This window comes from Leptonychotes weddellii, chromosome 1, assembly GCF_054177405.1.
Source record: "Leptonychotes weddellii isolate Sample4059 chromosome 1, ASM5417740v2, whole genome shotgun sequence".
In the NCBI taxonomy this organism is placed as follows: Eukaryota; Metazoa; Chordata; class Mammalia; order Carnivora; family Phocidae; genus Leptonychotes; species Leptonychotes weddellii.
This window is the reverse complement of record NC_138369.1, coordinates 134,484,539-134,511,916: the sequence shown is the minus strand read 5'-3', so window position 1 is coordinate 134,511,916 and position 27,378 is coordinate 134,484,539. Positions and strand designations below refer to the sequence as shown.

At 45.2% G+C, this 27,378-nt stretch overlaps 2 protein-coding genes across 9 annotated transcripts in view; one reads left to right on the top strand and one right to left on the bottom strand.

Moving 5' to 3' along the window:
- The window catches only part of PLA1A (phospholipase A1 member A), a 29,034-nt gene extending 19,774 nt beyond the window's left edge, over positions 1 to 9,260 (top strand). For 3 of the 4 annotated variants that reach the window (XM_081833438.1, XM_081833435.1, XM_081833449.1), the window contains 4 exons: positions 1,277 to 1,366; positions 4,865 to 4,973; positions 7,875 to 8,039; positions 8,839 to 9,260. In XM_081833438.1, the coding sequence (XP_081689564.1) occupies positions 1,277 to 1,366; positions 4,865 to 4,973; positions 7,875 to 8,039; positions 8,839 to 8,929 (455 nt within the window). In that variant the 3' untranslated portion in view covers positions 8,930 to 9,260. Of the gene's footprint in view, positions 1 to 1,276; positions 1,367 to 4,864; positions 4,978 to 7,874; positions 8,040 to 8,838 lie in introns of those variants that run through there. The other variant, XM_081833458.1, reaches the window with a different exon arrangement.
- Positions 9,261 to 18,325: 9,065 nt separating this feature from the next.
- Positions 18,326 to 27,378, bottom strand: part of POPDC2 (popeye domain cAMP effector 2) — a 23,329-nt gene continuing 14,276 nt past the window's right edge. For 2 of the 5 annotated variants that reach the window (XM_081833484.1, XM_081833499.1), the window contains exon 4: positions 18,326 to 18,615. Coding sequence is in view for 3 of the 5 variants with exons in the window: in XM_081833499.1 (XP_081689625.1) it covers positions 18,536 to 18,615 (80 nt within the window). In the remaining 2 variants the exon portion in view is untranslated. Of the gene's footprint in view, positions 18,616 to 24,905; positions 25,408 to 27,378 lie in introns of those variants that run through there. The other 3 variants (XM_081833481.1, XM_081833490.1, XM_081833500.1) reach the window with 2 other exon arrangements.

Sequence of the window (27,378 nt, the reverse complement as noted above, 5' to 3'; positions counted from 1 at the left end):
TGTTCAGCCTGTTCCCACCTGGAAGAAGGCATTTGGCCTTCCACGTCCCACCCCTCACCCTCTGTCCTGCAGCCTGATGCCATACTTGCTCTGCACACACCCTTCACACACAGCCCCTCATCTGCAAGTCCAGACTCGGGACGCTTTAGAAACATTGGTATAGCCCAGAGCCTCTGCCCCCACTGTAAGACCAGATGCTTGCCCTAGGTCTTTCTAGCTAGGCCAGCCATTCTCCAACTCCTGATAGACTCTAAATCAGGGTGTTGTGTGGGAATCCCCAAGAATGGCACCCATGGCCCACTTCAGAGGTGTGAGGCTGTGGTGGCCATGTGCCAACTGGAGGCCTGCCTCATTACTAGTTGGGTTGGGCACATTCCTGGATGTTCCAGGCCAGTCTGGGGAGAAGGACTGGGGAAAGGCTGAGGGATCTGGCCTCAACTTACCCTCTGCAGGTCATTGCTGAGAACATCCTAGGGTTCTCCAAGATGACGGATTTCAGGAAGAACTCTGGGAAATATAAATGGTTCCTTCCCCTCCCTCATTTTCTCACTCTCACCCCCGGCTGCCACTCAGAACTGTGGCAGCCTGGCATTCCTTATGAAACGGATACCAGCTTGACAAAATGTTCAAGTAGATGTAGCTTCCCACAATAAAGCAAATCAACATTACTTCCGACTCGGTAGGCATATGCCACCATGTCCCCCAGGTGTGATGGACCTGCTGATATAAACAGCCACCTCACACTATCTGCCAGTGTCACCTCTCGCCACACTTTCCCTGGCTCTGAACACCCCAGGGATGCTAACTACTTGTACTTCCAAGAATATTTCGTTTCTTCACCCTGTGTGTCTCTGTCTGAACTGTACTCGCTGCTTGGAGTGCCCTTCCCTGACTTGTCAACTGCTATTCTTCAGGTCAAACGCTTCCCTGTGCTTTGTCTGCACAGGGTATAAATGCCATCCACACAACTCTCTTATAGATTATTTTGCCAATTGGAGACATAATTTCAAATTTCTGATAAATTAAATACCTCTTGGAATGGGCCAGATGATTTGAAGAATGTACTTCCTGTTTACTTCTGTGTTTATCCTTGGCTGGACTGGGTTGCAGGTACCCTGGGACTCACCATAGGGCATGGCGTAGAATGGGCATACAGTGTGGGTGTTTGTAGAATGAACGAGTGCATGAATGAATCAAAACGTGGTTGGGTGCCATGGGACACTGCATTGGCATCCTCAGGGCTCTGCTGTCTTTGTCTTTGCCTCTCTGCTTCCAGGGCTGATGGAACAAAGTGGTGTCAAGATAGAGCCGCTTCCTAAGGAAGTGAAAGTCTTCCTCTTGACCACTGCCCGGGCTCCGTACTGTGGTGAGTTGGGGGAAAGACGTGTAGCTCAGCTCTGCTAGTGTGCTGTCCCGCAGAGTCCAGGGCTCTGGCTTGGGCTGTGTCTAGCACAGCATGGTGGCTGAGGCGGGAGGTGAAAGACTGGGGCAAAGATGTCATCGGAGGGGGGTGGGGGGCAGCAGCTACTGGTCTTAGATCCTGAACTTTCGGAGCTAGTCCAACCCATTGCTCTGCTGCAGATGAGGACTTAGGGACATCTTACTGTCTATATACTTCTCCTAGTCCCTCCCCACCTCCCTCCAGTGTGGGTTCTCTGTAGTGTGGTATTTGGGAGGGCCCTCTGGCTCCCTCCTTCCTGCATACTTTTTTACCCCCTCCTTGATGCTCATCTTATGCGTCTCCCACCCTGGCAGCCCTCTTAGGTCAGGGTCTCTGAAGAATATTGAACCTTGCCCTCTGCCCTCCTTCCCCTACACATACATATTTCAATTCTTCACTGTTGCTTCTAACCAAGGCATTTCACTGAAGCGAAGATGCTAGTAAAAGATGTTAAATGTGAGAGGAAAGTATGTCTTAGAATCTATGAAATCCGTCCCAGGTTGGAGCATCATCTTTTCCTGTGCTATTTGCATCTTAAGTAGATGGACTATACTTCCTTTTTTATGCTTGTTATCCTGGGATCTCATCTGGTTTATTGTGGGTACAGGACAAAAGTATGCTGGTTAGGATGATAAATTATATGGCCATGCTAATTCTAACTGATTTTCAGATCAGCTTATGTCTGGTTGGTGGAGGGATCTTAGTGACCCTTCCTTCCTTGAACTAGAACTCCTGGTGCCGTGTGATATGGAGCCCAAAGCTCAGATTGTGGTCACATAAACGTGGATTTGAATCTCAGCTTCTGCACTTCCCAGATGTGTGATCAGGAGAATCTGACTTAACCTTTCTGAACCTCTACATCCGTATGTAGAAAATGGGAGCAATAACAGTACCTACTTCAAAGAATGAACTGCGAGGATAGAATAAAATAGTATACAGGAAGTTGCTAGCACAGTGACCAGAACTTGATAAGTAATAGAATTCCTTTCCCTTTATCAGCCAGAGAATTGGAGGAGACTGGATGCGGGTGTTTATCATGCTAGAGAGAATTCCTGGCTACCTCTTAGGAACAAGTGGGTTACAAGAGTCAACTGTGGGCTTCTCACATATATCCACTCATTTGACAACCCAACTCTGAGTTAGGTGTGAGGACGGGGAGGCTCTGAGAGATGAAGCCTTGTGCCCGAGGCTACACAGTGAGGTGGAAAAGGCAGCATTCAACTCCAGGTCTTCTGACTCCCAGATCTGTTCTCTCTCCATGCCACCACCCACTTCCACTCTGGCCTCTTTGCCTCCGCTTCTGAGAGCGAATCTGCTCTTTACGGCCGTGTTTCTTGGTTACTCCTCTGTCCTCACCGCCCCCTCCAGAGGTCAGCTTGAGGGAGGATGCTTTGTCCAGTGGCAGAGGCGGTGAGGCCAGGACCAGAGCCTGGGGCACACTTGAGGTTAGAGGCCTTTTAAGGTCCCTGCGGAGGCAGATCCGTGGAGCCACCATTTTTGTGACTGTTTCCTATTTGTGGTGAGACACCCTCTCTGTGGCCCGAAGCATGACCCTGTCTGTTCACCAACCTCAGAGAGGCACAGAAGGAAACAAGCCAGCATGGATACCTGCTTGCGTGCGTGCTCTGAGCCTTGCAGTTCTGAGCTTTTTGTTCTCAGCATTGCAGCTGGGACCCTCCTCTACCTGGAGGGGCGGGCCGTCCACCTGGCAGTTCAGGGGGCACGAGCAGCCCGTAGCTGCCCCCCTCTCACCCACCCCCCATGCCACCACGGCGCTGGGCTCCCCTTGCCTGGCTCGCTTGGCCTGTCGGGGCCACAGCAGTGTTCAGTGGTCACCCTTGACTCCTGCCAGGCATGCACCTGCTGGGCAGAGAAGCCCTCTCCAAATAACAATTTTTCTAACAATATTACTTTCCCCTTGTAGGACGTTTCCCATGAAGCGCTTTCTCCCCATTACCTCATTTCATCCTTGCCATGTTCTGTGAGGTAATGTCAAGTGTTACTGTTTACAGATGAAGGAACCAGGACATAGAGAGGTTCGGTAACTTAGGGCAAGGGACAGAGTGAGGAAGCAGGGCTGGGCCTTGGATTCGAGTCTCCTGGATCTCTTCCCTTCCAGGGCTCTGTGTGCTGCTTCCCAGGTCTCACTCCTGCACAGATTGGTTCCCACCCACCCAACATTAGTAGACCCGACCCTCCCCGGGCTTCCAGATACTGTAAAGAGAGAAGCAGAACCTTAGGAAACTTTCTTGATGAGGTGAGACCTGCTGATAAAGGAAGGAGTGGTGTAATATATCAAACTCAGCCTAGAGAATGAAATTCCTAAAGCTTACATAGTTTAACTTTTATTCCACATTGCAGTTACCCACTCCAGTTCAGCCCTTGCCCATCACCATAACAATCTGCATCCCCTAGCAAACAACTGAGAGAGAGACAGAAGGGGCATGGCACTGGATGTTTTCCTCTGCGGAGGAGAAACATACGGTGCTTTCTTTCTTTCCTGTGGGTTCCTGGCTTCTTAGCACCTGTCAATGAGTCTTGTTACCAGCCCCATGAGCCCAGATGGATCACAGCACTCCTCCAGCTTAGTGCCAAGTCTACCTAAATCCACTTGATGTCCCTCCAGTAACTGCCTGTTAAACATGACAAATGAAAAAGTACAAGTAGGGCAGAGGTGAGGGATTGCCTCTCCAGCTGTGTCCGGATCACCAGAGAGGTCTGTGAAAATGCCCCAAGACCGAAGATACTGCACAGTGCGGCCAGCTGGGCCTCCCCCTTAATAAGGAAAGGACAGATGTTAAAGAAGCTGTAATTCTTCTTAACCTCTCTTGCCAGAGAGATAGCCGGTCCCGGGGGTATCACCGCGAGCTGGGCTCCTCGTCCAGGCTGTGTCAATGACACCAGCTTTGAAAGCCCCAGGATTTGTGCTGCCTGGGAGGGTGGAGCTGTCATAGAGGCTGCACAGACAGGGAAATAGTCATCTCCTACACACAAGTGGGCTTGCTGAAACTGTGTGTATGGGGAGGAGCAGAGGGGGATTGCTACATTTTATGAGTTACTTATTTAGTATATGGGACATCCTTTTCAGTTCTTCCAAAATCACACCACCAAGAGAATGTCATCAAGCAGGGGGGAGTGGGACATTCTAGCATTACAAGTAGTAACAAAAACTAACATGTATTGAATGCTTCCTAGCCACAGGCACTGTCTAAGGACTTTGTAGGTATTAACTCATTTAACTCTCATTCAGACCTATTTTTATTACCCCCAATTTACAATGAGGAAGCTAAGGATCTGGGATGGCAGGTGATCTGCTGCTAAGCGGCAGGTCTCAGACTCCTGCCCTGCGGCCCTCTGGGGCTTTGGGTGCATTTTGCACCGCTGACCTCTGGCCCAGGTGTCTGCTCTGCTTTGGTTTCCCAGTGCATCACAGCCTCGTGGAGTTTTACTTGCAGGAGCCAAGAAACAAAGACACCCTCATCTCCGTCACCTTCCTTAGCAGCAATGTTACTTCCTTGGTCAAGATCACCATGTACGTAAGTGTCCCGCATCACACGCACACACATCTCCCACGGTAGGCACTGTGTGCTCACTGAGAGGTGGCCCAAGCCCACTGGGCTGGAGGTGGGGGTGAGGGCAGCACCTCCGACGGATGCACCCACAGACACATGCTGGGCAACTGTCCCAGGTTCACGATCAGCAGTGGATCCAAGGAGAGTGTATTTTAGGCAATAGCAGAGGAGGAGGGCGAGCAGAAGTAATGGGATGTCTCAACGGGTGGTGAGAACATGAGAATTGGGTCCCTGAAAGGAAACATTGATCAGGAATCCAGGAAGGGGCATCAGGGATGTCAGCCAGTAGGAGGATATCAGCCACTAGCCCAGGGAGGGCTGACCAGAGCCTGGGGAGCACCCACTCCTGGAAAGTGGAGGTGGTACTGGGTGAGTGACTAGAACTGAATCACAGGCAGGGGGGCAGTTAGCAAATGAGTACAAGGTGAGGCCAGCACGGCTTGAGGCCATCTGGTGCTAATCCCTAGAACCAGGCTGAGCATTTCCTTCCCTTGTGGGGTTACATTTGGGCCTAGCAGCTGGCAGGACCAGGCTTGAGGTGGGAAGACAGAGAACTTCAACTGTAGGGAGGCTCAAGCCTGGCAAGGGAGAGGAACTCAGCAGCAGGGTGCTTGTCTCTTTAAAAAACAACTGGTAATGGGGCACCACCCTGCCCTAGGCTTTCGGGGTGGGTGTCTTTATGATAATCATCTGTGACCAAAAAAGAATAACCAGCCCCTAAAAAGGAAGTAAGCCATTGAAGGTGTTATCAATAGAGATGTTAAAAGGATTTAAGTTCCCTGGTTAGCTTTCTATAAAAGACCAACCCTAAAGGCCCTCTGGAGGCTGCAGCATTAGACATTAATCGTACTGTCAGGGAAGACAAATTTCTGCTGAGAGAAGCACACTTCTGGACTCCCAAACACCCTGCCACCAACCAGGGCTCCAGCTGACACAGGCCACAGAGAGAGGGATGGCAGGCAGTCAGGATCCCAACACAGATCTTCAGGTGCCCACGTGAGTCTTGCAGATTATAGCTGAATAATTTTCATTAGATCAGTTCGAGGTTGTGTTATTTCCATCAGGTGTCTTCATCACCTCTCTGTGTTTTGGTAGATGAGCCAACACTGGCTGGAGTCAAGATAATGACACACAGCTAGCTGCTGATTAGAATCACCTGGAGAGCGTTAACCACCACTGACCGCCCCTCCCAACCCCCCCCCCCCCCAGGCCAATTACAGCAGAGTCTCTGGGCATAGCCTCAACCACTACACCTTTAAAAGCTCCCTGGGTGATTGGAATGGATACCCACAGATTCTTTCTTTCTTCTCCCAAAAGCTGTTTGCGTTTTAATCTTTTGTGGAAGATTCAGAACATGGTTATCTTCAATTCCTTCGTTTTTGTTTTTTTTTTTTCCTTTTTGCAGAATAGAAATTGAAAAAAAGGAGGGGGGTTTATGTGTGGTCTTTCCTTACTTTCTATAGCTTTGCAAAACCCCAAGATTTCCTTCTAATTAGAAAATTTACCCAAACCAAGTCCTTAGGTTGTTGCGGAAAAATAAAAATCAGACAGGTGAGAAACCAAGTGATGCTCAGGGAAGTAGGAGAACTCAGGTTTATTTTACGCGTACGGACCCAGACGAGTTTGCACTCAAAATTAGGGGCCCGGGGCAGTGGCGTTATAGAGTGTTTTATAGGGAGTGCAGGGGGTCAGGTTCCAAGGGCTGTGCTGGCTGCTGGTAGGTGGGTTTAAACTGGGGGGGTGGGGGCTGCTTTAGGCGGGAACAGCAGTGTAGGAAGGCTGTGGCGGGAAGCCTGTTGACAGAGGCAGAAATGGCTGGTTATCTCTTGCTCTACCAACAGAGCTAGTAACTTTCTATCTACTGGGGCCTGTGGGCCTGGGCCTGCTCTGGGTAATTTTCCTCTTCAAGGTCACTCACAGCATCCTTCATACCCTGCTAGTTTGCAAGCTCTCCTATCCATTCAGCTTCTTAAAAGGAAAAATCTTTTTTTTTCCCCCCTCTGATATATTTCAAAACACTTCTAAAATTAAAAAACAAAAATAAACCAGGAACAGCTTCTAAAGTCATATAGAATCTTCCTCAAAAGAAAAAAACAAACTATATGACTAACCTTGGGTTGTTAAAAAGTACGCAAAGAAGACATTTTTATCACCCCACAGAGGCCAGAAAGGAAAGGGAAACCATGTGGTTGAGCCATGCGGCCCCTCTTCAATGATACCCAACGCCCATGTGCAAAGGCGAAAGCCCTGTCCCCCTGCTCTCCTCCTTTTTCTCCAGGCCCCACTGCTTCTGAGCCCGGAGAGGGGCTAGCACGTGGGAGAGCTGGAGATTAGACCTAGGGCGTGTGACTCCAAAGCCACACAGTTGGGAAGAGAGGAAACCTGGGTACCACACCAGCTCTGTCTGGTTTCAAGATCCGTTTTTTGTTTGTTTTTTCCCCATCCACACATTCATACTCAGTCTAAAATACAGTAGTCTACACAAAATTTATGGAACTGAATGCCCTAAAAGAGGGCTGTACTTCCAGTAGGTAGACCTGAAAGTGAAGATTTTCTCCAATTAGGAATCTAAGAAACACAGACATTTTTCCCAGATATGAAAATCTAAGAGCTACTATTTTGCTGCCATGTCCACTTGTTTGCTTTCAAAAATCAACAACTATTTTCTGAACCCATGTTTAAAGCTGTGAGTATGTGCACAGAGGGGCTGGTGAGTGTGATACAAAGGATCGTAGTCCCCACCTTCAAGGAGTTCTTTTGTGCATGACAGCTAACCCACACTACAGCAGCGCCCTATAGGAACCAAGGGGGAAGCAAAGGCCAAATGTGCTTGGGTAAATTAATTTCCCTTTCCCTTGCAGACCTAGACAGGAACTCCAGGGGAAAGGAGTCATAGCTCACGCCACCCCTCAGTGCCAGATAAACCAAGTGAAACTGAAGTTTCACTCTTCCCACCGAGTTTGGAGAAAAGACCGGACCACCATTGTTGGGAAGTTCTGTACTGCTCCTTTGCCGGTCAATGACAAGTAAGCCCAAAATCCACCCTACTCCACCCCACTCCACCCGACCCCGATACACCCACAAGGACCAATCCTGACCTTAGATGTGACATTTGCTGAGGTGCAATCTCATCACAGTGGTGAGCTTCCTCAATGAAGAGATGACAAAGACCCAGGGTTTTCTTGAATTTCCTCTGGTGCCATCTTGGGTTGGAGGTGTTAGAAAGCCAAAGAGGGTGGAGAATAGCTGGGGTGTGGGTGAGGAACAGAGAGATCTGGCACACACCTCCACCACTTTCTCCACAGCCAGGTAGGTACTCCCTGGATTCTTCCAGACTTAATTGTTTTCTTTAACTCTTTAAAAAAATCATTTAAATTATTTTCAAGTGTATAATTTAGTAGTCTTAAGTACATCCATCCTGTTGTACAACGATTACCACTTTCAATTTCCCATTCCCACTTCAATATAAGAAACTTCATTTTATCTGATATACAGCTGGATAATTTTATATATAAATATACAATCTGTTTTATATATGTCTTATTTAGTTTCTACGTATGATTTTATTGGAGTAAAGCTTTCTAATTGCACAGCCTGGTCACATTCACAGGTGTGGATCCACCTGTGCCTCTAGCAGGGATTTATACTACTCTTACCCCTCTGGGCACGTGGAGGGCAGGAGTAGTAGACTCCTCTAATGGACGATTGTAGACTTCTTCCACCTGACACCATGGAACCACAAGAGCACATGACTCCTAGCCCTCTCTCCTGACCAATCAGGAACCTGCCCTGAGCGTATACCTTCTTGTTGCTCTTCTTTTGCAGCAAAGAGATGGTCTGCTTACCTGAGCCATTGACCTTACAAGCAAGTGTGACTGTTTCTTTTGACCTGAAAATAACGTGTGTAATAGTATAAGCCTGGACAGGATACATCTCCCTGGACTTCAGAGGAGGTTGGGTAGCTATGTTCAACTTATTCTAGGCCATTACTACTAGAAGGAAGGCAAAACTCTTGATTATTTCCCTCATAGTTATCCACTTTAGAGGGGAGAGATAACTCATCTAATGGAGCTTTGTCTCTATTACCAATTTGTACCGCCTTACAAAAATGCCATTTCAGCTTTACTATTCATATTTAACTGCAATTGCCCCATATCCTTGAATATCTGTATCTAGGATTCAATAGAAACATTCACAGGAAAAATGCTTTTAAAAAAAAAATAATAAAACACCATGGAATATCTGAATGATTTGTTTTATTGGAATGGAATTCTGTTATGTACAAAAATGTGATTGTCTATAGATTGGAGAAAACAATGGATGCTGAATTCTCTGTACTAAAATAGCAATTGAAACGAAGTTCTTGGAACAAGAGAGGGGATGGAGGGCAGGGAGGAAGATGGAAGACCGCTTACCATTGCCTCCTCTGGATATCTGGAAGGTTTTGAGGATCCGAGAGATCTTTTGGGGATAGAAGTGGATCTTCTTTGCATCAGTGTTTCCCCAACTTTGTTGTAAGTTACCTCACATCAGACATAGTCCAGCCAGAAACAGATGATGTGCTCAAAATGGGTAATTTGTGGAGAATTTAATAAAAAGACTATTGACAGAGGTGTTAGTAGGAAGTGGGAAGACCAAAAGGGATAGTGTGGTTCCCTGGGGCCAGGGGCCATGGCAACTGCTACTGTGCTTGGTCTGAAGAGGCAACAGCACCAGAATCCTGAGACTGAGAGGGGCTGCTAGACTTTCAGACAAGGGACACGGTCGCCGGGCAGCAATCCTGCAGGGAGGAGACCGGGAAGATAGATTCTGTGACCTCACTCCTCTCTCTGCCCTCATCTCCTGCTTGTGTTCCCCATTGAATGACTCCAAGCAGAAGCCAGAAGGCGAGAGGCATGCCGATGTGAGCCAGGGCGTAGAGCAGGACAGGGAAGGGTGGACAGTGGCTGGGGTGGGGGTGAGGAACAGAGATCTGACACACCCCTTCCCCACTCTCTCCACAGCTGGGTACTCCCTGGATTCTTCCAGACTTACTCGTTTTCTTTAACCCTTTAAAGCATCATTTTAATCATTTTTAAGTGTACAATTCAGTAGTCTTAAGTACATCCATCCTGTTGTGCAACAATTAACCACTTTGCATCTCCAGACCTTTTTCATCTTCCCTAACTGAAACTATCCCCATTGAACAGTTGCTCATTGCCTCTCTCCCCCTGCCCCAGGTAATCACTATTCCGCTTTCCATCTCTATGATTTCTACCCTTCTAGAATACTTCATACAATCATACAGTATTTGCTCTTTTGTATCTGGCTTATTTCACTTCGCATAATGTTTTCAAGGTTCACCCATGTTATAGCATGTGTCAGGATTTACTTTTCAAGGGCGAATAATATTCCATTGTATGTATATTCCACATTTTGGTTATTGATTCATCCATCCGTGGACACTTGGATTACTCCAGCTTTTGGCTATTGTGAATAATGCTGCTGTGAACATAGGTGTGCAAATTATCTGTTCAAGACTTTTTTTTTTTTAAAGATTTTATTTATTTGACAGAGAGAGAAACAGTGAGAGGGAACACAAGCAGGGGGAGTGGGAGAGGGAGAAGCAGGCTTCCCGCCGAGCAGGGAGCCCGATGCGGGGCTCGATCCCAGGACCCCGGGATCGTGACCTGAGCCGAAAGCAGACGGTTAACGACTGAGCCACCCAGGCGCCCCTGTTCAAGACTTTTTAAAATGTGCTTTGAAAGAAACTGCTGACTTGCTGACTCCTGCTTGCCAGTAAAGGCAGGAAAATGACGTGAGCCACAGGCTGCAACTGCGTCATTGAGCCGGCACCCAGCTCACCAGACTAGAGAGCTTGGGCCTTTGTCTGGGCTGCAGAAATGCAGCAAGAGGAGAGGGGACACGCTGGGAATACTGACATACCTGCTTTATTTTCTGCACCACAGTCAGGAGGACCAATAACATGTCTGAAGAAACCTCCCCCAATATGCAGGTTTGGAGTTCATTTTTATTTTTCAAAATCCAAAGCCCCTCTTTCCTTTCTTTACTCCCTCCCTTCCTCCACCCAGGACCCGGGCAAGAACCTGCCTGGACACGGGCTTACCCAGAGGTGGGTTCAGGCTGCACTTCCTGTAGCTCATCTGCCATCCTGGGAGACACTGCTTAGCACATAGTGCTTATCGCTTCACGGTGTGTGCGAATTATGCTTCTATGATCAAAATTATGTTACGGGATGCTGACTGGTGTTATGCTGACCTGACCGGTTTTACCCTGTCCTCATACTTTCAGTTTTGCTTTTGGACACACCCCTGTGTTGCTTTGCTAATAGCTTCTTACTTTAAAGTGCCGTTAGACCCTCCCACATTTGATTTTCCTCCCTGTCGGAAACTTTAGATCATCACCTTAAACAAAAAACCAGTTTCCCTTTATCACAACTTAGTACAATGAGAACATAATGTTTAAAATTCCAACAAGATACTGTGGCTTGCTGAGGGCTCTACGCTCCAGGCCTGTCTTTTCCTTATTCAAAAGGGAAGATCAGCAAATACGAGAGAGATGTCAAAACCGTATTAACAGTCGGAGACTTTCTTCGTATGTAATAGTGAATTGAAAGAAAATGAAAATAGAAATAGCAATCTCACCGTGAGATTTAATGTTATTTAAAGCTGGGTCTATGTGCTACCTTAAACCATCTTGCCCAGCAGCCCACACTTTGGGAAACCCGGCTTTAAGTAGGTGGGGCATGTGTGGAGTTCAAAAAAAGGGAGAGGTAACATGGAATTCTTCTTGATGCCAAGGCAAGAGCGTGGGTCTCCCCTCCACACCCACGTTGCTCACAACTCTTTGAAGATCTTCTCATGAACAGAGACTATTACAGAAGTAATCCACTTCAGTAGTCAGCCTGTGCCCTTACGTGGCACTACAAACTTGGTTTCCAGACCCTTCTCTTCTCTGGTCACTCTACCCTGAATATGTTCAGTTTGTGCCATGATCCCAGGACTGGGCTCGATATTGGAGGCCTTCCTCCCACAGAATATATACCAGGAGTATATTTTCACATGTTCCTCATAGTAGTCCTCCAGTAATTCAGCCCAAGAGTCACTTCAGGGAAACTGTAGAGTCTATATTTTCATAGTCTATATTCTTATTTTATATTTTTAAAGAGTCTATATTCTTACTGTATCCAGCTTGCTTGCTTTCTTGTGGAGTTGATTTTTTGAACCTGAATGGACTTTTCATACAACCCAATTCCATTCCATATTATTGCTGTAGTATCTCCAACTTGTCAGGAATTTCTTTTTTTTCCCCCCCAGACTCTTAACTACAGAGAAAACAGAGGGTTACCAGAGGGAAGGTGGGCGGGGGGATGGGTGAAACAGGTGAACGGGATTAAGAGTACACGTATCTTGATGAGCACTGAGTAATATACAGAATTGCTGAATCACTTTATGGTACACTGAAACCAATATAACACTGTATGTTAACTATACTGGAATTAAAATTTAAAAAAATTTATGGTCCCGTGGTCAGAGGCATGCTGGACATCCCCTCCAAAGAGAAAGACAAACTATTTCATCTTTCACCAACTACAATGAAAATGGATGCCCAGTGCCAGGTAGGTGTCTCTGGGTTCTGGAGGCATCATGTTCTACAGCTAGCAATACGTTGATGGCCCATATCCGGAGTGAGAACAGTGGCTGGATCTGAGAGCTGTAAAACAGGAAAGGGCTCTGCAGCCAGTCCAGACTGCAATGCAAGCAGCCCTCCTGTTTGAGTCACATGACTTAGCGGATCCCCTGGTGTTATCAGTCTTAGGAAAATATGCTGTGCGAAGTTTGTGGCAAGCCCCATTGAAAAAATCACAACATAAGTCCCTGAGGTTTGGGAACAAGGCCATGCCTTCTGGAAAAAAAAAAAAATTCCCTGTCAGGAATTTCTTATATCCTGATTTTATCCTTTTTTTTTTTTTTTAAAGATTTTATTTATTTATTTGACAGAGACACAGCGAGAGAGGCAGGGGGAGTGGGAGAGGGAGAAGCAGGCTTCCCGCCAAGCGGGGAGCCCGATGTGGGGCTCAGTCCCAGGACCCTGGGATGGTGACCTGAGCCGAAGGCAGACGCTTGACAACTGAGCCATCCAGGCGCCCCATCCTGATTTTATCCTTAAGAACATTTAGTTCTCCCTCCAAGCTTCATGTAATTTTTATATATATATCATAGGGATAAATATATATATATACAGATAAATATATATATATATTTTATATATATATGCACATTTATATATGACATTTTTATAGACTGCAGTTTTTATATAGCCAAGAACTTGAGAAGGTAAAGGTTAAAGCCCTACTTCTGACCTACCTCTAGAAGCTTCCTTCAGATTAATCAATACCCTGGGTCTCACCCTTCACATATATTTCTAACTCATGTTTATCTTGACTACTTACATATTATGAGAAAAGTTTCAGTACTTTATATCTACAATGATCCCCTGATTTGAGGGAGAGAGAGAGAAAAGAGAAATTATATGATAAATTGAGTTTTAGCATGACTTAATTCCCAGGAGCCCATGTAGGCTCTCCTACTAATTGCTACTTCATTTCCTAAATATATAAAAGTGATGTTGTTAGTGATTTGTTCCTGGACTTTGCTGATAACACACCGAGCTTCCGAGGAATCTCTGCTTTCCGGAAATTCTTTTTGGTCACTGGAGCAAATGTATCTACCTACCATCTTCTAACTTCTTTCTTTGGGATTATTCAGTGATCCCCGAACAAAGAGCTCAGTTACCCTACAAGGTCTTTCTAAAGCAAGACTGTGATTCAGGATCTGGGTACCAGGATTCATTTAAAGCAGCTAGGTGATCTCTTTCTATTCTTGACCCTCAGATTAATTTCCAAACAAAACACTCCTCTACATTATCATATATATTTTTGAAACTACAAAATCAATAGATGCTCATTTTAACAAGTCAAACTGTATAGACCTATAGCTGCCATGGTCCTGAGGTCATCTATGTTAATAGCCATATACATCCTTGTACACATTACTCCATGCAGATACAAATATATACATACAAAGCTTTTTTTTTTTTAACAAAAATGAAATCATAGCACACCTATTGCTCTGCAATTTTCCTTTGTCACTTAATAACCTATCCCTCCTATTAGACATAGGTCTAATTTACTCACTGGATGTGTAATAATCCACAGTATGGATCTGCCATAACTTAGTCAACCATCTTCTTTGTGATGGATATTGAGGTTGTTTCAACTACAAATGATGCCACAATAGATATTTTTGTACATCTCATTTATTGGTACCTCCATTTCTTTTTTTTTTTTAAGATTTTATTTATTTATTTGAGAGAGAGCACATGAGAGGGGGGAGGGTCAGAGGGAGAAGCAGACTCCCTGCCGAGCAGGGAGCCTGATGCGGGACTCGATCCAGGGACTCCAGGATCATGACCTGAGCCGAAGGCAGTCGCTTAACCAACTGAGCCACCCAGGCGCCCGGTACCTCCATTTCTATATGGTAGATTTCCTGTGTGAGAATTGCTAGGTCAACAGATATATCAAAAGGTTAGTAATGCTGGATTACTTTCCAAAAATGTCATACCAATTCACAAACTCTCTGACAATGGTTCAAAGAAAATGTTTTCTTGCAATTACTTATTCAAGTATTTGTCTTCCTAAGATAAGTTACTCAAATCCCCAAATTTCTCCTCCAGAGTTCCCATGTGGTGTTCAACTGGTTCCAAGTTGGCTGACTCATACCCATCTGTGAAACTGGAATGACACTTTCCTTCAGAACTATAGGGGCCTGAGATTTCATTACCTTTAAAAATGGCATTCATGGGCGCCTGGGTGGCTCAGTTGGTTGGGCGACTGCCTTCGGCTCGGGTCATGATCCTGGAGTCCCGGGATCGAGTCCCGCATCGGGCTCCCTGCTCGGCGGGGAGCCTGCGGGGGGAGCCTGCTTCTCCCTCTGACCCTCCCCCCTCTCATGTGCTCTCTATCTCTCTCATTCTCTCTGTCTCAAATAAATAAATAAAATCTTTAAAAAATAAAAAAATAAAAAATAAAAATGGCATTCATTCAGATGCCAAGTCTCTGAAGAGTGAAACCACTGGGAGGGGGGAGCTATAAAGAACTTAAAAAAAATAAAGGCCTATTTTTTTATGATTATAAAATTCAACTCATCTAAAAAATTTCAGCCAATACAGAAAGTTAAGAAAGAGAAAGTGAAAAACTAAAACTTCCTGAGCATTTAGTAAGGGCCAGGTAGTGGTCTAATCCCTTTATATAAATTATCTCAATCCTCCCAGCAATTCCATATATTACCTCATTTTACCTATGAGGACGCAGAGGGAGAGGGAAATTAAGCACCTCGCCCATGGTCATGCAGCTAGCAATGGGTGAAATCAGGATTCACACCAAGCCACATGCCTCCAGAACCTGGGCTCTAACCACCGCGTAATACAGGTAAGCCTGCTCAAGATGGTTTCTAGCACTTGCATACAAATGTCTTATTGAAACAGAAACTTCCTTAGTCTGGTCCCACTCTGCCTAACTGAAATTACCTGCCATGTCCCCCAGTGTGCTGGAGCCGGCACCCCCCTAAAACATAGTGTGGACGATGTCGCCTCCAGCCTTTGCACCTGCTGCCCCCACCATCCCCTTCAGATTCTACCAGGCGTTCAGGGTCCACGTCCAGGTCTATTTCTTCCGGGAGGGCTGGCCATCAATATGTCATTTCAGTCAGTAGCTATGCTGCCTTGCAGTGGTGGTCAATAGTTTCCTGCATGTATGTCAGGCTTCTATAAAGAGACTGTCAGGTCCTTAAAGGCAGGGGCTGTGTTTTCTTTTTCTCTGTGTCCTCCACGTTGTAAGCATGCAATAAAAGCTTCTTGAGTGGAATTCAAGACAACATTCTAACGATGTAGACGAAAGCAAAGAGAGATCAGGTTTAACTGACCTGAGAGGCTTAACTCCAACAACGGGTTGGTGTCTTTTCATTTAGTGTCAGAATGGCCTTCATTTATTCATCTTGTTTTAAGATTTTGCTTGCCAGTGTTACATTTGAACCTTTAAAGATTTCTACAGGAGTGTGGTGCCTGGCAGGCTCAGTCGGTAGAACATGTGACTCTTGACCTCGGGGTTGTGAGTTTGAGCCCCACATTGGGTGTAAAGATTAGTAAAAAATCAAATCTTTAAAAAAAAAATCTCTACAGGATGAAGCTCTGGGTATATAAAAGGAATTATATTGAAACATACATCTCATCAAATTGCTGAAATCTCACCCAGTCCTTGCTCTCCTTGTTTGGTGGCCCTAAGTGTCCTTCTCAGAGAGACATACACTGCTGCCCCCAGCCTTAATCATGCCTCTAACCTCACTCGTGGGCACTCTCAGGCCCTGGGGTGACCATCACAACCCCACCTTTACCCCAGAGAGGTTGGCCTCCTCCCCTCAGAGGGGAGCCTGAAGGTGATGTGACCATCCCTGTGCCTGAGTTCTTCCATTTCCCAGGCCCCCCAAATCCTCCCTATCCTTAGTATTCATCCTCTCATTTATGAAACTGTAACTGTTTGCTTTATGGGACCATTCCGTGTCCTGACAACAGCCTAAACTCAACCCATCCAAAATCAACTCAACATCTCCTCCGAAGTTGTTCTTCCTCTCCTCAACGGTAATAGCCACGACACCATCATCCAAAATGCAGGCTTGAAGCCTGAGTCATCTTTGGCTCAGAACACTATAATGCTCAAAAAACAAAAACAAGGGGCGCCTGGGTGGCTCAGTCGGTTAAGCGACTGCCTTCGGCTCAGGTCATGATCCTGGAGTCCCAGGATCGAGTCCCGCATCAGGCTCCCTGCTCGGTGGGGGGTCTGCTTCTCCCTCTGACCCTCCTCCCTCTCATGCTCTCTCTATCTCATTCTCTCTCTCAAATAAATAAATAAAATCTTAAAAAACAACAACAACAACAACAACAAAAAACAGTCATCCTCCTTTCTCCCTCCCAATACCTTATTTACACTTAGACACCATGTCTCTTAATTTCTTCAAAATGTGGCTGATATTTGTCCCTTCCTCTCTGTTCTCTCAGACATGTGGTGAGGCCCTGGATTAGTCAACAAACCACAGAGTGTCAGAGGAGGAAACCAGAGCCCAGAGACATGGAGGGAATCGCCTGAGGTCAAACAGCCACTGGAGAAACAGCATGGCCCCTCTCCCGTTCGTATCGCACTTCCAGACCTGCACTGCGCTTCTGCTGGATTTTAGGAACTCAAAGTGACGCTTCATTACCTGAGACACGTGAGCTTTAGGAACTTTTTGGAGGTCAACAAGGGACAGTGTTTGCCTGGAAGTGAATTCCTGCTGCTACCTTGAAGCTCTGGGTCTTTCCCATCTATCCAGGCCTGTGTCAGTACAAACAGTCCTTATTTTGGACAGAACCAGAGGGTGGAGAGGTAGAAAGAGATCTAGGCGAATATCCAGGGAAGGAGAGCCCACTCTGGGAACACCTCTCTTCAAGGCCCTGGGGTTAGGCCGAGTCCAGTGAAAAGGCGCCTTCTCTCTTGCAGTTACCAGCCCTCACAACTGTACAACTTCCAGCGTTCACTCAGCCCTCCTGGTCCGGACCCCAACCTCAAGATCACTCCTTCTCACTCTCAGCCCCGGGTTCATTTCAGAAGCTGCCCTCTGCTGTATTTCCTCTCTGGAGAGTACAGGGAAATGGGCAAAACTGGAGACATGTGATCCCCAAACCAGAATGTTTGTTCATTCGTTCATTTATTCACTCATGTGGCAAACCTTTATTGTGGCCAACTATGTGCCAGGCACTATTCCGATGGCAATTCTCTTAAAAATAACTGCAATGTATTGAATGCTTACTATGTGCCAGGCATAGTTTTAAGTCTCATTAAACTCCCACAGCAACATAGGAGAGAGGTTCTTTTTTTTTTTTTTAATTATGTTATATTAGTCACCATACAGGGCATCATTAGTTTTTGATGTAGTGATCCATGAGGTTCTTTTTTTATTGCAAACTGAAGTGCAGAGCATTTAGGAAACCAGACAATGAAAGTGGCAGTGCTGAAATTCAAACCCAGGTGGTCTAGCTCCAGAACTTTGTTTTCTTAACCCTACGCTATGTTGATGGGGCATCCTAACTCAATCAACGTCTATTTATGTCATCCCCGTCACCTTCTTTTTTTTTAAACGTGATTTCCTGGCAATGGCACGGTGTCTGGCCATGATGCATTAAAGTCAGTTTTACTGGGTCAGATAAAATAACACAGCATAAATAGGGTTTAAAAAATATGTGTTTATGTTTGTGATGAAGAAATGACAGCTGTCAAATAATTTGAGAGCTCCTGAAGCTGAAAAAGAAGAAGAGAAATAGAAAGTATGTGGTGAATAGTGAAGAATCAGGTTACAAGAAACACAATTCGGGGAAAAGAGAAGAAACCAGACCAGAGAAATTAGGGGTGACCAACGCTCTCCTGTCGCACACTTCAGGGAGGGGCAGGCAAGCAGTGTGAGCTGTCCACAGGCAGGAGATGGGGGGCAGCAGGCCTGAGCTCCTCAGCCGGGCCTGGAGAAACCAAACAGAAAGGATCCTTACTCAGTCACGCATGAGTCAAAGACAAAGTTCCCTAGCTTGAAAGGGGGCAGAAGCAAAAGAACGCTGGTAAGTGAACTAGAAGTTTCTAAGATCCTAATCTGACCCATGTTGAAATGTTTAGCCTCTGAGTTTAACAAAGATCTAACAATTACCAGCTGAATGCCAGGCACATGGCACCATGTAAGGTGTTGGGACCAGGGCAATAAGTAAGAATCTGCCCAGCCCTCAAGCACCGAGACAGGAAGTCTGGAGGGAGATGAGCTGAGGGAGGTGGTCCCAGAGGACTCTGAGAGTCCTGGAGGGGACAGGTTAATGCTGACAGAGGTGGGGTAAATGGCAGGGACAGTGTGGGAGGGGTAGTAGCCTTGACGGATGGATAGGATTCAGAGCAGAGGGTTGGTTGGGTAGAGGGCACTTCAGGCCATTGAGCAACTATCAGCCGGCAGTCGACAGTTGGCAATCGTGGGCTGTGCAGAAGAGGCCTCTTGGTAAGGATCACGTCAGCGAAGTGAACCAAAAGTGAAATAAAATCCCATGATCTCTAGGGAAATTTCTGAGTGGGAGACATGTGTCAGTGTATGAATTCCATGACAGTTAGAAGTGAAACCCCTGACAGCATTGTTCACATTTTTCAGTCAAGATTTGTAGGCGAGTCTACAGGAAACCAGGGTGTCAAGAATATATAGGGAAGAAGATGCAGAACCTCTAAGATGGATTTGACTCCTCTCCCAAGCAATTCTCCCCAGGCTATCTCTCAGATGTCTGCCTCTCTGTTGCCATCGCCATCCTATGCTCTGGCCCTTGGTGCCTCACAACCTCACTGACCATTTCAATGGCCAACACTGTTCTCCTGGCTTTGTATTCTCAAGTCTCTCAGAACGTGAACGTTTATGAAACAGCTATACTCTGCCAGGCTCTGTGGTATGCACTCAACGCAACTTCCCTCAGCGCTGCTCTGGGATGCACCATGTTCCTGCTCACTTCCCCTTGCCTTTTGATTAGAGCTCAGATTCCACAGCTGGTCACTAAGAGCCGTTGGTTCTCTTCTCCAGCCATGCTTTTCTTGTACCTTCCAGCCTTGGGTCTTTGACTCAGGTATTTCTTTCCCCTGGATTGCTTCTGCCTTGCCTAACTCTGTCCTTGAAGGCACGGCTCAAAGTCAGCTTCATCATGAATCCTTCCTGATTCCAGAAATAGGAAGTGGTATCTTCTGCTGAACTTCTGTGGGTCATATAGCAGTTTCAGCCGCTATTGTAATGTTTTCCACAATGGAGTGACATAGTGCTTATTTGTATATACGTCATGGATCCAGCTACATCTTAAACTATTTATGGGCCACAAGAAGCCTATTTACACAGGGACTGAGGAGTCTTCTGGGAAAAGATTAATCCTCAGAGGAGTCAGGCCTTGGTGGGGAGGGGACAGGGTGCCTATGATTCATGTCTCTCCTTTGCTAGAGCTCAAGCTGCTTCATGACAGATACCCTGAATGATTCACCTATTGAAGTATGGGGTGCCCAGCATAGTGTTTGACAACAAGTGGATATTTAATAAGTATTCATGAGATAAAAAGAGTATTTACTATCTTCTCCTTAGAGCAAATCTGACTATATGTCAGATTTTATTGCTGAAAATATTAAGCTATACCCCAGAGATTTTCTTTTCACATGTGTAACCTCTATTGTGGGGTTAGTGTAGGAGATTCACAAATCTATATCATGTCAAGAATTTTCCATAGAGGGGCGCCTGGGTGGCTCCGTCAGCTAGGCGTCTGCCTTTGGCTCAGGTCATGATCACAGAGTCCTGGGACTGAGTCCCGCATTGGGCTCCCTGCTCGGCGGGAGGCCTGCTTCTCCCTCCTCCCACTCCCCCTGCTTGTGTTCCCTCTCCCACGGTCTCTCTCTCTGTCAAATAAATAAATAAAATCTTTAAAAAAAAAAAAAAAGAATTTTCCATAGACTGAGTAAATAAGATGCTTTGTACCAACATGTCATGCTAGATTTCAAATACATAAAGATACCATTGTGGCGAATTTTAAAAATCCACAAATTTATCTAAAAACCTTATAGGAATCCAGATATCTTTTGCCATTACGTATATCATTAGATAATAAAAGCACAACTTATACCAGGTAAGGTCTGTTCCTTTTAGAAACAAAGACAGGGCGCCTGGGTGGCTCAGTTGGGGTAAGCGACCAACTCTTGGTTTTGGCTCAGGTCATGATCTCGGAATCCTGGGATCAAGCCCCACATCAGGCTCCACAATCAGCACAGAGTCTGCTTGTCTCTTCCTCTGTTCCTCCTCTCTTGTGTGCTCACTCTCTCTCTCTCTCAAATAAATAAAATCTTTAAAACAAAACAAAACAAAACAAAACCCAAAGACACACACATCAAAAGAAGTTCCCATCCTGTGAAGCCTCTGGCATGCACCACATGTGTGTAACAATAGCTCTGCCTGGGCGGTCCTCTAGCTGAGGGGTGGCACCAAATCCCAGATAACATTGAGTCTCAATTTACAATGTATGAGCTTTTTTGTTGTTTGTTTATTTCTTCATTTATTCTCCACAGTAGCCCTCAAGGGTTGACAAGAGAGCCATCTAATTTCTCAAAATGGACAGGGGAGAAATATATTGTGAAATATGTGGGGACGAGACAGAAATCAAACAAGAAAAGAAATACACAGTGTAATTTCAGGAAAAAAAAAGTGAGAAAAGAACGTAAGAGCTCTGTGGAACACACTGGAACACAGCTCTATCAAGCACATAACTGGAATCCCAAAAGGAGAAGAAGGAGAAAACAAGACTCTGAAGAGAGTCCAAGAGAACAAGGGGACAGAAGGTGATGGTGAGGTGAGTGGGTATCTTAGCTGGGATGGTGACAGGGGCTGAGAATGGAATGGCCAGAAGAAGTCAGCCAGGAGAAGTTATGAGGGAAAAGCATTTTAGAGAGAAAAAGCATCTGTAAAGGCCCTAATATAGAAAGCAGCTACGTATGCCTAACAGGCACCCAAAAGAACAGTGTGGCTGAAACATGATACATAAGAATGAGATCAGAATGTAATATGGCTGAAGGACAGGCAGGTAGGGCTTTCTGGCTTATAAGTGGCCAGAAGAATAGGACTCACCAATCATGCCTTTTGCTTCTCCCCCCCATTTCCCAGTCTCTTTAATCAACAAAGCACAAAGCTGATTATTAAGTGGGTCCACGTGACTGCCTTTAGTCAATGGACTCTGGGCAGAAGTGATTTGTACGTATCCTTTCTGGGCCACAGCATCAAAAAGCTAGCACTGGAATGTCAAACCGTTTCTTTTTTCAGGTGACAGAGCCAGAAGGTCAAAGTAGATTGAATCACCGAGTTGCAACATGATGACAGTTACCCTCATGAGTCATGCAGACTCTCAGTAGACTTTAAGAGAGAAAAAAACCTTTGTGCTATTAATAAACCAATCCTAATATCACATGGTAAGAAGTTTGGATTTTATTCTAAGTATAATTGGAAGCCATTTGAAATTTTGAGCAAGAGAGTGATGAGATCATATACAGGTTTAAATGGCCACTTTGCTGTTTGTACAATAGATTATGGGCAGGAGAAACAGGAGAAATCAGGGGACCTGTTTGTTGTAAGTCTATTGAAGTTAATTTAGGTATGAAATAATGGTAGCTTGAAATTAGTGGTGGCAGTAAAGGTGGTGAATTGAATTCAGGATACATTTTGAAGATAGGACTAAGATGGATAGAAAGACTCCAAGGTTTTGGGCATGGGCAACTGAGTGGAAAGAAGACAGAGTAGGAGGTAAGGTTGTTGGGATGGTACTCAAGAGTTACAAAGCTGTTTGGTTTAAAGATCTCTTCCAATGAATAGGAAAGAAGAGAGAAAATACTTCCTAACTCCTTTTACAAAGTCAGCATAACCCTGATATCAAACCTGACAATGATATTACAAAATACATAGATGTAAAATTCCTTAAAAAAATATTTGCAAACTAAGTTCAGAATAGGCAAAGAGGAAAATACAATTTAATACAATTGGATTTACTCCGGGATGCAAGGTTATTTTAATAGTCACATGTCTATTAATGTAATTCATTAACAGAAGAAGGGAGAAAAATAATCTCAATAAATGCAGAAAATCATTTAATACAATTCAATACTCATCCATGATTAAAAAAAAAAACCCTCAGCAAATTAGGAATAGGACTTCTTTAATCTGATAGGGGTATTATGAAAACCTAATAACACACATCATAATTAATGGTAAAATATTGAAAACATTTTCCTTAAGGTCAGGTATGAGAGAAGAATGTCTTCATTATCCCTTCCATTCATCCCTGTACTGGAGGTCCTACCCAGCACAACACGCATCAAAAGAAAAAGAAGGAGAAGGGGGGCAGGGGCAAGGTATAGGTTAGGAAGGAAGAAATAAAACCATCATTATTTACAGATGATTTATTTGAATCTATGGAAAATCCTGAAGACTCTATGGATTGATGATTAGCATTGATAAGTTATATAAACATTTGATTTATAACAAAGGGGACACTGGACACTAGTGGGGATAAGATCATTATTTCAGTGAATGGTGCTCTGTCTATTGGATATCCACTGGAAAATAAAGAATTTAATCTTACTTCATACCATACACAAAAATCAAATCCAGGTTGATTGTAGATCTAACTGTGAAATGTAAAACAATAAAACATCTAGAGGGTAACATAGAAGAATATCTTCAGGAGAGGAAAAGATTTTTTTGAACATGACACAGAAAGGACTAATGATAGAGAAAAAGACTGATAAATTACTACATTGAAATTAACATATGTTCAGGAGTGTCTGGGTGGCTCGGTCAGTTAAGTGTCTGACTGGTGATTTTGGTTCAGGTCATGATCTCATGGGTCGTGGGATCGAGCCCCGTGTTGGGCTCCATGCTCAGTGGGGAGTCTGCTTGAGATTCTTTCCCTCTGCCCCTCCTTCACTCGTGCTCTCTCTCTCAAATAAGTGAATATAAATAAAACTTAAAAAAAAAAAGAACATGTTCATCAAATGACATGATTTAGAGAAAAAGAAGATTCACAAAGTGGGAGAATATATTTGAATATAAGCAATGAAGGACTTTTAACTTGAATATTTGAAGAATTCTTTTAGGTCGATAAGCAAAAGCATACAAACAGAGAAATGAGTAAGAATAAGAATAGACACTTCACAATAGAGGGTATCTATATGGCTAATAAAAACATGAAAAAATACTCAACCTTATCACTCTTCAGGGAAATGAAAATTAAAACCACAACAACATGCTGCTACCTACACCCAAATGGCTAAAATATTTTTTAAAATGACAAGGGTCAACCATTGGGAGGATGAGAAACATCTAGAACTCACACTGCTGGTGGAAATATTAGTTGGTACAATCACTTAGGGAACTCTTTGGCAGTATTTACTGTAGTTGAACATTCACGTACCCAATACTTGAGTAATTTCAGTCCTAGGTATAGGCCACAGAAATGTACACGTATGTGCACCAAGAAATGTATTCAAGAGTGCTTATACCGGTGCTATTCATAATCACCCCAAGCTAGAAGCAACCCAAATGCCCATCAGCAGTAGAATGGATAAATAAATTATGGTATATTCATGCAACAAGTAACTGCAACAGCAATTTTGCCATCAGCAACACAATGAACAAACTATTAGAGAGGGAGACAGAGATGCCCAAGGACTCCCAGCTGTTTTGGTCCTCAGCCGTTTGTGTCCCCAGACTAGGTCCCAAACACGAGTGAAGTCTTGGAGATGACTCTAGCCCGAGCCACTATCTGAACACGACAGCACGAAAGACCTTGAGTGAGAATAGCCCAGCGGGGCCCAGTCAAGCCCCACGTGCATCAGCAAAATAAACTATTTTAAGTCACCATTTCAGGTATGAACGTTACACAACAATGGATAACTGGAATATATGCTGAAGTATTTAGGGAAAAAGTAAAATAGAAGGTGTTAAATTTATAAACCCACTTTGAAGTGTTTAAGGAAATTTAATTAACTGAGTTTGTTAAAGTCCCCCTAAAAACTATTGTTTAATGCTAGGGTCCTAAACAGAACAAGAGATTTGTAAGTTGAACTTAAAAGCTTAAGGGAAAACTAGGTTTTTAAATTTCTACTTCCATAAATTGAATCTAACTGGAAAAAACAACAAACAAACAAGCAAACCGTGAAAACTTCTTGGCTAGCTGACTTCAGAGACCCTTACAGACAGTTCCAAGAAACAACATAGGGACAAAAGCCCGAGTGATTTATTGAGTGCTTACAAGGTGCCACGCCAGGTCTGAGGTGTGTTACCTAAGTCATCTCATTCGATGCTCACAACAACCCTGTGAGATGGGTTTCATAAGTCCCAACTTTACAGGAGAGGCTCAGAGAGCCTATGGGACTTGCCCAAGACTCTGCAGTTAGTGAAGGATGGAATCAGTGCTTTTGCATTTTGGGGTGCCTTCTTCTGGAAGGAATGCTGGTGAGGGCAAATCTGCACAAGTTGCTGGGGGCCCTTGGAGTAGCTGTAGCACTGACGTCTCCTGGGTCTGCTCCGACCTGGCCCATGAGCCTTCTAGTGGGTACGACGGGGTGTGCACTCAAGTGACCCTCCTGTGAGGATTCGTGTGGCTGGAGAAAAAGGTAGCCTGTGGATCCTTAAAGTTCAGGAGTGTGGGTTGGAGCCAAGGGGGCCTGTCCCCTGGACGTAACTTTAGAGTAACTATGGAGAGGAGTTCTAGAAGCTGTGGAAAGAAAAAGAGGCAGGATTTCAGCACTCTGGCTCCAGCTAGCTTGCCTCACTTCCCAGCGTTCTTTTCCGTTTTATCTTCTTCTGCTAATTCCCACTGTTTTAGCTGGACCCAAGGCCTGACATGGTAGGGGCAGTTGTATCCTTGAATCATTTCATTCTAGAAACCAGCTTTGAAGTTATTTAGCCCAACCTCGCGTTTTATAGGGGAAGAGACCAAGAGATCAACTCCTAGTGCTTCCCATGAAAAATCTACAGAACTCTTCTTCCTCTCTGGCACTACTGAACGAGTTTCCAAAAAGTCTGTCTGGCAAAATGATGAGTTGAATAAGGCCCCCGTCTTTTACTTTCACACAGAGACAGGTAGGTGCACGAGGCCTGTACAAGACAAGCAGGAGGACGTCGGGGCGGGCACGGCGGCAGGCTGCTGTGAGCCAGGGGGCTGGGAGGGAGCCGCTGCTCCGGCCGAGCTGACCCAACACGGGGCCTTGGCGGGGAGAGCGGTGCTCCCACCCAGACACCCAGAACCCGAGGCCCCGGGGCAGCTCCTGCCATGCCACGGTCAAGGGCACGTTTTCCACTCCCGGAGTCTTTCCAGTGGTTTCTGCGGGAAAAGTGCTGTTTAACAAACCCGACAGCTACAACAGCACCTGACAGCCGCCGCAGAGAGAAATTGCACACGATGGGTAGAGCGTGACTAGAGTGGGTGTGGTGTGATGGTGTTCTTTCTCCCCCTGAGCCAAGGAAGGAAAAGAGGTGAGGCTCTGGCCAGTTGTTGGTTACTCAGGGGCCGAGGGGCTCATCGTGTGTGTTTTCTCTGGGTCTCCATCTTTTTGCTGACCCTTTTGTTCTCAGGGGCCTCTGCCAGTTGCCACCTTCCCTGGAAAGCCAGACTGGGAGGAAATGAGCGGAAAAATCGTGTGCCTCTGACAGAGGGAGAGGGAGATTGCTAGACAATTCCACACACAATAGGATCATGAAATACCTTACACATTCATCCAGCGCTTCACAAGTTACAAACTACTTTTGTATACATTATCTCAGTTACTCCTCACAGCAACCTCCTACCTGTCTACCTATTAGTAGGTGTTAATTATCTATGAGACTATTAGTCCTGTTCTGCAGATGAGCAACTGCTCTTTATGGTGGCTGAGTGACAGAACCGGAGTCAGGTCTTAGAATCACAGAACTGTAGCGTCACAGAGCTGGAAGGCACCTTACCAGCAACAACCCAGGGCGTTCTTCTCTCAGAGCCGGAATCAACCTGTAAGGTCTCTGAGATCCCCTCTTCTTCCTGCTTGGCCTCTTCCAATGGTGAGAAACTCACAACTCTATGAGGCATCCCATTATTAACACTGCGCAAAGCCCTTCAACCCTTACCTCATTTGCCCTCAAGAACTATACCAGAGGAAGGCAAATTCTAATTCCCCTTCTTTTTGAAACGTGGGGCTATCGCTCTTGCTCATCTCTTCCAGATTAAACACCTTCACTTCTTTCTACTGTTACTCATGATGATTCATGATGTAGTTACCTGGCACAGTGCCTGAAATACACAGTAGATACTCAAATGTTTGGTGAATTGGTTCTCTGGCCCCGGGTACTATTGTCCTGGTCTTGTGCTCCTTCCCTGACCGCAATTAGCCTCCATGTTGTAATCTGCTTCTCATTTGCTTGCTTATTTATTTAAATAATAGGGAGAAAGGCAGTAACGTATGGTTTCTACTTTCAAATCACAGTTTTCAGAATAACTTGGAAACAGACTTGTGATCTGACTTCACTGCTCACTCCAGAGTTGCATTCACTGAGCATCTCCTGTAAGGAAGACACAAAATGGAATGTTGTGGAGAGCGTCCCCAGAATTCAAGTGTGTCATGAAGGCCGGGTTAATGGGAGGTCTAACTGGAAGACCCTGCATGAATGCATTATGCTGCAGTGCTGCTCCGTCCATTAAAAGAAACAACATTCA